Here is a 14,221-nt window from a genome sequence, read left to right as displayed (position 1 = left end):
AAAAACAAAAGTAAGTAATAAAAAAATATTTGTTTTTCTGACTTAGACTTCACACCCAGCCGCCCCTTGAACATCGTCGACCCCATCGGAAAGAGATGGAATTTTAATGAGGCGGCCATGTAGAGACGAAGTCAGGTAGATCTCCTAATTATAACATAAGTCGCCTTATTATATAATTACTTAATTTTCTTTTAACGTAGGTCTCCTTATTATATAATTAACAAGTCGCCTTATTGTATAATTACTTAACTTTTTCAAACACATGATCTTTTTTTATAAGAAAGAAAAAACAATTACAATCGGAAACCACGATGGCGCGCATGCCTTAATAAACACATGACATGGTATGCTAAAGATTAATGTAGGTCTCCTTATTATATAATTAACAAGTCGCAGATTCCATTGCATACAAACAAATCGTATAGTTATATTAATTCCCTTGATATAGGCAACAACCAAAACCATGACAGCGGGAGTCTTCTACAAAATATATACAAAAGCACTCTAGGATGACCAATATTTGTCAATTTGGGTGGGATTCATTTTTTTTTTTTTTAGTACAAGTGATAGTCTAAATTACAGGCAATGGGGGCTTTCCACACACACCCAACTAAAATGCCATGATGATTTAAACTTGAGACATCTGGTATGCAAATCAATGTCCTTTTCCATTGGATTAGACTCAATTGACAATTTTGGTGGGATTCATTGATTGAGTTACGAATTTTTGTTTTTTTTTGAAGTAGAGGCAATTTTATTGATGAAAAAGAGGCATTACTTAGTATTTTCTAAGGGCACATCAAGAAGGATGGCGGGAGGTTCCGCCACCCAGGTTGATGTATCTAATAAATTCATAGTTAAATGAGATATGAATTGAGTAAGACGTGAAAAGTAATGAGCGTTTTTTTATTTTATTTTTTTGCAGTACGTCATAGTAGCGCATAAACGCAAGAAAATCATAATCGAAGGTGCTAGACTGTGAATTTGTATTATTGGTCATGTTGATTCGTATTGCAGTGTTAACATGTATGACCAAAAATTAGGTTGGTTTTTCTTTCGTAGATGGATTTTAAAAGCAACATAGAAATGAACAATCTGGACACCCTTCTAGTTAAAACATTTAAAAACAAATTTAAGTTGGCTTTTTGTTTGCGTACAATGATCCCAAAAGACAAAAGGAAAGCGCTGTTAACTCTACATGGCGTGAAAGAAATAAAAACATCAGTTTTACGTTGACTTACGAGTCTATAAAAAGATGAACTACTTCAACAATTTTCTTTACCTCAGAGGCTTATCAGTTTCTAGTTGAGTTCTGCACTCTCGCTCTTCCCTAATTAAGGTGCAATTCTTGCGCTCTTTCCTTGCTTTGCTACTTTCTGTTGTCACAATTTTCTTTAAAAGTTTTATTTGAAGAAATATTATGATGCCACTGTTTTTTATTTTTTTTATTTTTATGCCATTGTTAATTGTGGGTGTGTGTGAATTTCTATGGATTTATTTTAAAGATATTTAGTTATATATCCATTCTTAGCACCAGTGATATAGATAAACCCTACACTATTTAATTTCTATAAACAAACCCAAAAAATGACAATTAACCATATTGAATTTAATTTTGATTATTAAATTACTTTGATGCCCTATGAAGTGTTTTGGGTTCTTTTTATGAAGTTTTGGGGTTGGGCTTGTTTTAAGAATTCGGTGACAGTTTTGTAATTTATAAGAAATTCTAAGCCTCTTTGTTATGTCGTAAATGAGTTTTGAGTGTATTTCTAAAGTCCATTTCGTAAATGAGCTTTGGGCCCCTATATTGGGTATAATAGTGAATCTCCTTTTATTTTAGGGGTTCAAAGTTGAGATCCAATTCAATTAAGTTTTAAATTTTACAATCCAATGCTCTTAACCGTGCACTTTCATACTACAGTTGAGTATAGGATGATAAATTGAGAAAATTATGTCTTTTTCATTTTCATTTTTTGACCTTTCCAATTGTATTTTAGCTTCTTGATCGGATCAAACTACAGTTTCTTCTTTTCTTTTTTATGCGATTTCCCAAATTACAGTATTTTTGTTAATATAAATATGGAAATGAATATTTTAGTTATTTCGCTATAAAAGGTTAGCGTTCATATGGTAATGTTTAAAATTAAAATAAATAAAAAACATATGAAGCATGATAGTTGGTAAGTGGCAAAAACGTTGGGTGCAAAAGTATCATGTAAAATTAGGCTAAGGACCACAAAATACATTTGCTTTAGGTTTAAGTCACAATAATTTTTTATTTTTTGAATTTAACCGATTAACCACTTGAGATAAAAGTCTCTTACGAAAGTAATGGTGAAAGGTGTGCTGACTCTGTCAAAAGATTAAGCAAGGTTGCTTACGTGGACACCAGTCAGCCCTGTTTGGGTTTTTTTTTTTTCACAAAAAATCTGCTTTACCTTAAAGTTAAGTAGTTTAAGGTGTTTGGTAAAAATAAAATATCATTGATCATTCTGTAGCCATTATGTACCTATGTAGAAGATATACTGCACATTGGAGATTATATAAGAAATTGATCTCGTATTCTGTAGCCATTATGTGCGTATGTAGAAGATTAAAGTTTATCTATCTCGAGTCGTTGCAACTTGTTATGATTTTTAATTTGAAGCCATTAGTTCCAACTTGCTTCAGCCTTTGGACACAGTTTGTTCGATTGGAAGCGTAATTTAATCATGGCGGGAAATGCTGGAGAAAGTAGTAGAAATCATACTTGTGTTGGAATAATAGATTATCATGGCGACAGCAGCAGCAGCAGCAACAGCAGCATCTTCAAAGTTCCCCAGGTGCTTCGGAGACAAAAGGAAGCGGCATATACACCTGACGTCGTCTCAATTGGCCCCTACCATGCTACAGGCGGCGAACAATTTGAACCCATGGAAAAAGTGAAGCGGAGGTATTTGCAAGAGCTTCTCTCTCACATGAAAATAGATTTGGAAACGTTGATTGGATTTGTCATCAAGTCTTCTGTTATCGGAAAGGAAGGCACCGTGGAGTTTGAAAAACGAGCCCGAGCTTTTTATGCAGAACCACTGGAGCATTTGAGCTCCAAATGCTTCGTTGAAATGATGGTACTGGATGCTTGCTTCATGATACAACTTTTCCGAAAGTCTCTGAATGGTCAAAGTAAAAAAGACATTAGCGATCCTAGCGATATTGATCCAGTATTTGGCGTCCCTTGCATGTTCCAATATGTGTGCCATGACCTTCTGCTACTAGAAAATCAGATACCTTGGTTTGTGATCGAGAGTATATATAACGTCACAGTTGACAAGTACCCTGGAATATACCCAGCCCCCCTCCCTAGGCTTGTTCTTGTTAGCCTCTCCACACTACGGCCACTGCACCATAGTTGCAATTCCTATATAAACAAGATTGATAGCGGCGATAAGGACAATGGTGTTGATAAGATCCTGCACATACTTCACCTTATAAGAACTTCCATCGTTTTCCCACTCAAAGGTAAATCTAAAGGCCACCACTTGAAGCTACACGTAATGCATCGCGCGACAGCTCTCTCAAAGGCAGGCATCAAATTTAAACGCACCAAGCCTGCTCAAAGTATAATGATGATGAATTTTGAAAAAGGGGATTTCACAATTCCACAATTAGCAATTGGAGAACTGACTGAATCATTGTTCAGGAACCTCATTGCCCTTGAGCAATGCTACCATGCTTATTGGAATGAAATAACATCTTATGCCATCTTAATGGATAAACTCATCATCTCGAGCGAGGACATGAGGGTTCTGTGTGAGGCCGGGGTGATAGCTAACTGGCTCAGCGCTGAAGATGGTACCAAGTTCTTCAACAATCTTTACAATGGCACTTGGCTCGAGACCTTCTACTATGGTGAACTTTGTGATAAAGTAAACAAATATTATGACGAAGAATGGAACGTTTGGTGGGAATTGCTGAAGCGTGAAAAGTTTTCTAGCCCATGGAAAATTATTTCCCTCATTTTAGCCATTATCCTGCTTGGTCTCACCCTTTGGCAGACCGTCTATAACATCCGCGACCGCATGTAAGGAGACCACATCTCCACATTTAAACAGATCGTACTTTTATTAGAGATGAGATCGCTTTACCCCGAATAAAATCTTTCTAATTAAGCATTGTCATTTGTTTGTACTTAGCTGAATTACATTGTGGGATGAAGGTTAGTTTTACCTTGACAATAATGTATTTTTCATTTGCTCGTTTTGAGGAATTTAAACATTCCTAGAATCCTATTAATAAAGCTCGTTTTCATGCAAATCAAATTCATTATTCTACTTCCACGTACTTTAATGTATTAATTAGGTAAAAGAAGGATTGCATGCGGAAAATCATAGAGTCTAGGGTTGGTTAATTGTTGGTTGATATGGAAAACAATGGTATTTCTCAGACTTACTTACGAATGAGAGCCATATTATATTGATAGCTGCGATGTATGCACTAAGGTAATAAGACTTACCACATTTATATACCACATTGTGTACCACCTCTCTAATAGTGGCCGAGCCCACCAATACAATGGTGGATTTGATTGAGGAAATATTTCAAAAGAGATGATATAGAACTTCGATCTAAGCATGGCTTAGAAACTACAAGGGGCTTCTTATTCAAAATTTAGGGTTTCTTTCCTCCAACAAACTTTTTATCTCTAGGCATGTTCAATTTGGTGAGTCCACTTTTCCTCTTGCCAACCTCCCTTCCTCCATTCCCCATGTCACTGTTGATAATTCTCACACTCGGGTCTCCTCTCTTCCTCCAGTTACCCATGTTCCCGTCCACCCCACCATGCATGTCACGCCAGTTGTTTCCTCTTCACCACCACCAGTCACATCATCATCCTCTGCATCTATCCCCATCTTGGAGCCATCACCCTCACTTTCCCAGGCCCCAATTGCCGCTGCTGCTCCTCTCTTACAACCACCCAAACCCCATGTTTGTGCCCTTAACTCCACCGCTATGATCTTCATCGCATCCATCCCATCCACAAAAGCTCGAACTGACTCAGCTCAACACCCTCCCCGGCAAAGCCCAATCCGTACATACACTAGAAACCCCATAAGACTGTTGTCACTTTTCCTTCCTCTGACCCGCAACCTCCCAATCCACACGTACCTCCTGTGCTTCCCGATCATTCCATGGTCACACGTGCCAAAGCAAGTATCCACAAACCCAATCTCCACTATGCTATGATTGCTACTAAACACCTCATTCCCTACTCAGTTGAACCGACATGTGTTTCCTAGACCGTAAAGTATCCTCTTTGGCGACAAGCAATGTCTAATGAGTTTAATGCATTAATTCACAATGGTACATGCAGTGGCGGAGCTAGAAGCTAATCTGTAGGGGGGCCAGTACTATAAATGCAAGATTATATAGAGTTATATTTTAACTAATATTGTAGTTGATGCTTAAGAAATAATGGGGTTTTCATGGAGTTTGGGGGGGCGATGGCCATGGCAGGCCTGCATGTGGCTCCGCCCCTGGGTACATGGGAGATCATTCCTTCTATTCTCTCTCAAAAATCTTATTGGTTGTAAATAGGTGTTACGTATCAAACGGCACCATGATGGCACTATTGACAAGGACAAGGCATGCTTAGTTGTCAAGGGTTTTCACGAATGTCTTGGTGTTGATTTTTCTGATACTTTCAGCCTTGGGGGTCAAACCTACTACCATAAGAATTGTTTTGCATCTTGCAGTAACTCATGGTTGGCCAATTCGCCAATTGGACATTAACAATGCTTTTCTTCATGGCATAATTCGTGAAGATGTTTATATGACACAACCACCGAGTTTTGTTGACTCTAATTATCCCTCTCATGTTTGTAAATTGAGGAAAGCCCTCTATGGCCTTAAGCAGGCTCCCCGGGCGTGGTACAAGGAATTACACTCATTTTTTTTTAAATCTCTCATGGCTTTGTCAATGCCATCTCAAATGCCTCCCTCTTTCTCTTAAAAAATGGGAATGATGTAATTTATTTTTTTGGTTTGTGTTGATGATCTTATTATTATAGGAAACAATTCCTTACTTGTGGCGAAGTTCATTCAAATCTTGGCCACTCGGTTTTCCATCAAGGACTCATACATTACTTTCTTGGTGTTGAGGTCCTTCCCATAGCCACTGGTCTGTTCCTCTCTCAGCATAAATGCATTCATGATCTCCTGGTCAATGCCAAGATGCATGGTGCAAAGGTTGTCAGTACGCCCCTCTCCACCACTGGACCACTTGTGCTCCATGATGGCTCCTCCCCAACTGATGCAACTCACTACCGTTGTCTTGTTTGTGGTCTCCAATACCCCAGTCCTACAAGGCCTGACATCTCCTTCGTTGTCAACAAGCTCACTTAGTTCATACATTCTCCTTCTGAGACTCATTGGCAGGCACTCAAGCGTCTTCTTTGCTGCTTGAAGGGTACCATCTCTTTTGGACTTCATCTTTCACATGGATTCAGTCTTTACTGCGTGAACTTGGCATCCATCTCCCCACAACACTTGTTGTCTCCTGTGATAATATTGGAGCCATGTTCTATTGTCTAGTCATGTCCTTCATTCACGTTTGAAACATATTGATATTGATTTTCAGTTTGTATTGGATTGTGTCACTCGTGGCCTTCTTCAAGTGTCTCATGTCTCCATTGCTGATCAGCTTGCTGATGCTCTCACCAAACCCTTGCCATGTCCACGTTTCCATCTTCTTCATTCCAAGATCGGTGTCTCCGATGGTGCCACTATCTTGCGGGGGCGTATTAGGGAATCTCCTACATCAAAGGATATTACTTCATCAACAACGCAAATCATTCCACAATCATATGCTCCTTCATACGAAAGTCAACCATGACTTGTGCTAAGCTGTCTTTCCCATTCTATTTGATCAGGATTGATTTAGTCATTCAATTATGATTGTATTTACCTTATTAGGATTGTATTCATCTGTATATAATCATAGGTCTTGTACTTGTAAATTATCAATGGAATATACCAATTAATCTCAGCTCTTACATAAGCATTGTCACAAATTGGTCTTAGGAAGTTTCTGTAGATTGTGCTTGGTATAAAGTTGGCAGTGAAGGCAATATCGAAATTCAAAACTCTCTCATTTTGAAGGGTTGTCCTTTCTTGGAGCACTTCATAACAATAGTTCATGACTGGTGTGTCCAATACATGAATAGTTGTATTTTGATGGGGGAAAATTTGGGTTTGAGTCCTCTCAGGTTGGAGATGGCCTTACTAGACAGGAAGAGATGCCACTTTGGCTACAAGATGTGAGCTTTTTGATCACTTTGGCTACACACATTAGATGTTTTATGTTGATGTCTTTAATTGTATTGTTAAAGTTTATCTCATAAAGTTTTTGTTGACCACTATGCTTTTTTCCACTAAATTAGACCCTTTTTGTTGACCACTATGCTTTTTGTTAGGTAGGAATACAAGTAGAACAAACAATTGTTTCTTTGTGCGTGGGACATAATAAACTAATAATAGTAGATGCCGACTCAACAATAATAATTGCTAAATTGCCTGATGTGAAAAACATGTCAAATGGATATGAAACAATTATTAGTGCGTGGGGGCAATTTCTGGTCCCAAGAGAAACTTACCTTTCACAAGAAAATGTCTGAGCATGACTTGTCTCCTCCACATATTCATTATAAAGTTAACCTCGCACGACCTTTCAAAAGAAAATAACTGGATCATTCTTTTCTGTTATTATACAGTAAATACATGTATTAGGCTGTTTTGGACGACTGATGCTAGCAAAATTCAGGTGGTTTCGCAGAAATTTTATTATAGAGGGAATCTTATATATGCACAGCAGATTTGCACTAGATTTTTTTTTTTGGTCGAAAGATTTGCACTAGATTGGGTTACCATTTAGGGTACAGTTTACTGGTTGTCTTGTCTGGTACCATATGGCCACCACACAGTTTACTTTTAGAAAGGTGAAAAACTCTGCAAAATCATACAGGGAATCTTATGCATACATAATGCAGTCTTATATGCCATCATCGTAGTAAAGAAAGTAGCAGCTTTATACTAAATAATTTTGGAATTGTCTGGAGAAAAGTTGGGAATTCTAAGCCTTCCTTCCACAGCTCTTACTACTTGCATCAGTGCTACAAAATGCGAATTCTAAGCCTTCCACAGCTCTTATTGTTTCAGTTAATTCTTTTATTATTATTATTATTATTATTATCATTCAATGTTTCTTGGGCAGGTTCAGATTCAGCTCCAGATCAAGACTTTGTTCAATGCCTTCTAAGCCATTCCCAGCGTTCTCACCCCATCTCTGAAGCAATTTACATTCCCAACAATGCTTCTTACTCATCTGTTTTGCGATCTTACATCCGAAACCTTCGATTCAACACATGTTCAACCCTGAAACCTTTCCTTATTATCACTCCTCTGCATGAATCTCATGTGCAGCAAGCCATTGTTTGTGCTCAAAAGCAAAACTTGCAGATGAAAATTAGAAGCGGAGGCCATGATTATGAGGGTGTATCTTATGTGTCCGAAGTTCCATTCTTCCTCCTCGACATGTTTAATCTTCGATCCATCGACATAGACATAAATTCTGAGACTGCATGGGTCCAGGCTGGGGCAACTCTTGGTGAACTTTTCTACAGAATTTATGAGAAAAGCAAAATCCATGGCTTTCCTGCCGGTGTTTGTCCTACAGTTGGTGTTGGTGGCCACTTTAGTGGAGCTGGATATGGCAATTTGATGAGGAAGTACGGCCTATCCGTGGACAATATAATTGATGCGCAACTGATGGATGTGCATGGGAGACTTCTCGACCGAAAATCGATGGGAGAAGATCTGTTTTGGGCCATCACAGGAGGCGGAGGAGCCAGCTTTGGTGTTGTCATCGCATACAAAATCAATCTTGTACGTGTTCCACAAACAGTTACTGTTTTCAGGGTCGAAAGGACCTTGGAACAGAATGCAACAGACATTGTGTACCGTTGGCAATATGTTGCACCTAAGCTGGATACTGACTTGTTCATCAGGCTTACCATGGAAGTTGTAAATATTAATGGCGGTCCATTAAGTATTGGTGGAGAAAACTATAAGACTGTAAGAGCTTCATTCATTGTATTCTTTCTTGGAAACTCTGAAAGACTTCTCTCTGTTATGGAAACTGGCTTCCCTGAATTGGGTTTGAAGCAATCAGATTGCATTGAAATGAGCTGGGTTGAATCTGTGCTTTTCTGGACAAACTTCCCCATTGGAACAGAGCCTGAAGCTTTACTTTCTAGAAAGCCTCAAGTACTTGTCCACCTCAAGAGGAAATCAGACTATGTCAAAACCCCAATTCCAAAAATTGGTTTGATCTGGATTTGGCAGAAAATGATCGAATTTGAGGTACCGATCATGACCTTTAACCCCTACGGTGGAAAAATGAGTGAGATTCCAGAATCCGCAACTCCTTGTCCACATAGAGCTGGGAATCTTTGGAAGATTCAGTATGCAACAAATTGGGAAGTATCAGGGGCCGAGGCCTCAGATTACCATCTAAATTTGACAAGAAAGCTTTACTTCTACATGACTCCTTTTGTTTCCATGAATCCAAGGGAAGCCTATTTCAACTATAAAGATCTTGACCTGGGGATCAACAACAATGGCAAGGCAAGCTATTTTGAGGGAAGAGCTTATGGCGTTAGGTACTTCAAGGATAATTTCGACCGATTGGTGCGTATTAAGACCAAGGTCGATCCTGGTAATTTCTTTAGGAATGAACAAAGCATCCCAATTCTTCCATAAGAGAGGAAGTAGATAGCTAGCATGGAAAAAAAACAATTTGGTTGTCTGGATCTTTGGTGTGTTCATTACTGAGCTATTGATTGATGGTTCTTTGGTTTGTTAATATTTTAGCCATTGGTTGAGAAATAATGTCTTTATAGTACATGCCAAAAAAAAAAAAAAACGGAAGAAATTAGTTGATAGAAACTAAATTTCATTGCAGTAAAGATATATTGCAAATTTGTTATAGTACATAGTATAAGTTTTACTACAGCTCCTGTAAAATTTACAAATGTAGGTCTGCTACCCATACAAAAGGTGCGTAGCCGGGGTAATACAGAAGTTCCAGAAATAAATGTTTCCAGCTGCACTAGTAGCCTCTAGCAGACTCGACCTGTATTGTGTCTACTATGGTTGCCACAAGCCACTATTAAAATCAGTGGTCCAAATAGACTAGACAAAACGAAATTCGTAGTTTCAAAGGCAGAAAATTCTCCTCCATATGATCTGAGTAGCCAGGAAAAAGATATATGAAGATGATCCAAGAACTTCATAAGAGGTTCTGTCAAATACTTCTGTACAAAAGTGCATCTGTAACCGGTACATGAACAAAGTATACTTCTTTTAATCTTTTCAGACCAAAAAAATAAAAACAAAGTTTCTGTGATAAGCTACAGTTTATCTTCAGTCCTTCATACTGAGGCTACATTCAGTATGTTTGAACACTAAATCAATGAGGTGATGGTACGTCCATGTTTTGTTTTCTCTAACTTCAGGTTCAAGTGAGGAGTACGCTGCTTCACAGTTTCTAAGGAAATGCCCCTTCCCAAATGTAGTGAGAACTAAAGGATCAGTATTCATTTCCACAGCTTTGCGGAGAAAGCCGTTCTCCCTCCATGTATCTAAAGTTCTAGACCCATCATAGCCAATCCTATTAGCATCAAATACAATTCCAACAGTGATAATATCAGGCTCCACACCCTGGGTTAGTAATTGGGTGAGGAAGATTCTCAAGTGTGTGAAATCCTTCATCTTCAAATAAGCCAGCATTATAATGTTTGCAACCGTTTCATTCCATGGGACATTTTGTTCTTTCATCTCATCAACAATGGAATCCATACCTCTTCGACTAAGAACACCTGCTTGGGAAAGGAGACGCAGACACCAAACAAGATCAGTCTGACCAAATCTTGAAGAAAGATCAACTCCCAATTTCTCTAATCTGGAAAACATATAATTATCAATATAAACCTCAGCTAGTTTCCTAATTAAGTCATTCTTTACCACAGTTCCGGAGTTCAAAACTCTCCTATAAACATTTTCCATCTTCTCCAAAATACCAAATTTTGCATAAACCTCGACCATTGCAATCAAAGTAGAAGACTGCAAAGCCATTCTTCTTGAAAGCATGGATTGATACACACTTTCCATTCTTTTGAGCAAACCACCACGTGCAAACTCTCGAATAAGCAAATTATAGGTAATGTGGTCAGGTGAACAGCCATTTAATTTCATTTTCTTCACACACATGCCTATCTCATCATACATTCTATACTTCCCATATGCTTCAATAAGTCCATCATAGGTATCAGTTTCTGGTGCCAAATTCATTTCTTTCATCTCGTTAAGGAAAAACAAAGCATCGTCAAAGTTTCCTTGTCTGGCACAACCATGAATTATTGAATTGTAAACCTCCAAGGACGGCCTAAGATTGTGACTCTTCATCTCTTGAAAGCATCGTACTGCCTCTTCTATCAGGCCCTCTTCACCTAGCAAACCTATTATCTTGCTGTAGTTAAACTCATTAATCCGTGATTTCTCGATGTTCTTCCACATATCAAACAACTGTTCAGAGTTCCCAGAGTAGCAATTTCAATAAGAAAATTAGACAACTACTTCTCATGATGCTCTGTTTAGATGCTCAGGAAAATAAAAGAGAAACAATGAAAGAAAAGAACGCAAACCAACATATGAATACACAGTGAGCTTTTTCTTAAATCCCCAGTTCTATGGAAAAAAAAATCCATTTAACTGAGCTTAACTGAGCAAACCTTTTCACCATTTCTGGAACACTACAGAACAGAAATCATAGGAATCATTTTTTTTTCTTGCATTACTTTTCTGGCTTTCTTGGCAACCAAATATACGACAACTTCCCAGCTTATTAAAGAAATTCACATTATATGACCAAAAATAAATTCTCTATAAAAAAAAATATGACAAAAAATAAACCAAAATTAAAAAATACCATTGGTAACCCCTCAAAATTCAAAACTCAGAACCCAATATCCAAATTGCAAATCCTAGAGTTATTGGAATCTAATAAAGCAAGAAATAAAGAGAGAGGGGAAAAAACAGAAAAGCACCTGAAGAATTTCATTGAACCTGAAAGTATGTTTAAGGAATCTGATGGCAGCCCAAAATTGGTCTTTGGTCCAGTCATCATCTTCTCCAAGCAATTGCAGAGGGCAAGAGCCATTGATGAGCTTCTGAAGTAAGGCTCTGAGCCTCTGGTGCTCATGGAAGGTCTCAACAAGGAGGGTGGTGTGCTTTGTGGAACTGCTTTCTGGGGCTACATCTGGTTGTAATGGTGATGGAAGGCGTTGGGCAGAGCGAAGAGAGGAAGCGAAAGGTCCGGCTTTGCAGGAGGGTTTTGTGGTTAGGGTTTTGGGGAAGAAGAAGAAGCTGCTGGTACCGTGATTGATTTTCCATGTCAGTGCTATTTTGCAATGGCTATGCTGCAGGTTCACTACACTCTCCATGTTCTGTGTCGTCTCAAGTTTAGACTCCTCCGTGTATAGGTAGGTATAGCCATGTAAAATCACTGCTCTCTTTTTCTTTTTCTTTTTTTCTTCTTTTAACACTGAAAAATATTCAAAAAATAAAGACATTTTATCATAAAATATTTTTGAGGTTCACAAATTTATCAGTTTTAGTTGTATCTATCTATATATATAAAGCAAAAGGCAGAGAATGGTGAAACATTCAAAATACCAAAAAATGCCCTTGGTTAATGCAAACATTAAGAATTGAAATTATTAATTAAATGAGGATAATATGGTAAATTCACACTTTTTCATATTCAAAAAATTTAAAATTAAAAGAAAAATCAGATAATGGATCCTCTTTCTATGGAACACAACTACAAATTATCTTTTTTAATTCTAAAATTAAAAAAAAAAAATTTAAAAAAAAGCCTCTCGCAAGCGCGGAAGCGCGTGTGGAGAGGCTAGTATATATAAAGCAAAAGGCAGAGAATGGTGAAACATTCAAAATACCAGAAAATTCCCTTGGTTAATGCAAGCATTAAGAATTGAAATTATTAATTAAATGAGGATAATATGGTAAATTCACACTTTTTCATATTTAAAAAAATTAAAATTAAAAGAAAAATCGGATAACGGGTCCTATTTTTATGGAAAACAACTACCCATTATCTTTTTTTAATTCTAAAATAAATTTTAAATTTAAAAAAAATAATATATAAAAAAAAAAACCTCTCGCATGCGCAGAAGCGTGTGCAGAGAGGCTAGTGATATTTTATATCAGAACTCATTCTCCACAGCCAGCACATCAACTATATACATGTCATTTGATTTTGTCAAAAAATCTGTTAATTTGATGCTATAAAATTTGGATACTCTCCTAAGATTCGCTTGACATTTAATATAGACATGTCACTCCGTTTAAAAACTATCCACTCACTAGAAATATAACAGTTTTGTTTTTATTTAAGAAAATGAAAAAACTTAAAAATAGGAAGCAAACGCTCTTTTGCGGATCGGCTCCTACTCAAATCAATCAGATTATTCTTCATCATATAGCCCATAGAGTTCAAAAACCTAAATGATAACAACATCCATCCTGAACAATATGGCCTTATTTGGTAGGCTGGACTGGATTGGATATTTTCAATTAAAATGGACAAGTCTCCTAGCCATTGTTTGGTGAGTTTAAGTGTGTCTTGGACTGGATATAGGCATGGGATCCATGTCCCAAATAACTAGTGTAAGATTTTAATTTGGGTATTTGGAATCTTGCTTGGCTGCAAAGTCTAATTGGGCATTCTAATTTCTTTTGTATGTATGTATATATATATAAAATTAGCTGGTTATAGTGAGAAGTGGTTGCAAAAGTTGGTTGCAGGGGAAGGATATCTCTTGTAGCTCCACCACTGCCTTCAACAGTCCCTATTTCATCTATCAGTTCCTTCTGTGAGTTTCGATTTAAGTTTCCTTCCATATAGAACAACCAACCAGAAGCGAGATTGATGAGCTCTTTGGATAGGTACTTGTTTTATCGTGGTGATCATGGGATGCAAGTTTTCAGCATTAAATGGAGCTTCTTTACAGCCGAAGCTGAAAGCAAGTTTTCTGATGATCATTTTCGAGTGATCGGCTGGATTCTTAATGCAGTAAGGTGTAATGTTGAAGAGCTTGATCTT

At 37.6% G+C, this 14,221-nt stretch overlaps 2 protein-coding genes and 1 pseudogene across 2 annotated transcripts; 2 read left to right on the top strand and 1 right to left on the bottom strand.

Moving 5' to 3' along the window:
• Positions 1-1,302: 1,302 nt before the first annotated feature.
• Positions 1,303-4,265, top strand: LOC110763181 (UPF0481 protein At3g47200-like). Its single transcript, XM_021965942.2, has 2 exons — positions 1,303-1,339; positions 2,674-4,265. Exon 2 carries the CDS (start codon positions 2,715-2,717, stop codon positions 4,065-4,067), a length of 1,353 nt encoding a protein of 450 aa, XP_021821634.2. The 5' UTR covers positions 1,303-1,339; positions 2,674-2,714; the 3' UTR covers positions 4,068-4,265.
• Positions 4,266-7,942: 3,677 nt separating this feature from the next.
• LOC110763189 (berberine bridge enzyme-like 8 pseudogene) lies at positions 7,943-9,886 on the top strand (annotated as a pseudogene).
• Positions 9,887-10,090: 204 nt separating this feature from the next.
• LOC110763190 (Pentatricopeptide repeat (PPR) superfamily protein) lies at positions 10,091-12,588 on the bottom strand. The gene is made up of 2 exons (XM_021965951.2): positions 12,144-12,588; positions 10,091-11,622 (listed from the first exon to the last, which is right to left on the bottom strand). The coding sequence occupies exons 1-2, from the start codon at positions 12,537-12,539 to the stop codon at positions 10,462-10,464; spliced, it is 1,557 nt and encodes a 518-aa protein (XP_021821643.2). The 5' UTR covers positions 12,540-12,588; the 3' UTR covers positions 10,091-10,461.
• Between the last annotated feature and the right edge of the window lie 1,633 nt (positions 12,589-14,221).

The sequence above is a fragment of the Prunus avium genome, chromosome 1, assembly GCF_965620075.1.
Source record: "Prunus avium chromosome 1, drPruAviu1.hap1.1, whole genome shotgun sequence".
Classification (NCBI taxonomy): domain Eukaryota; kingdom Viridiplantae; phylum Streptophyta; class Magnoliopsida; order Rosales; family Rosaceae; genus Prunus; species Prunus avium.
This window is presented reverse-complemented; position numbering and strand designations above follow the sequence as displayed.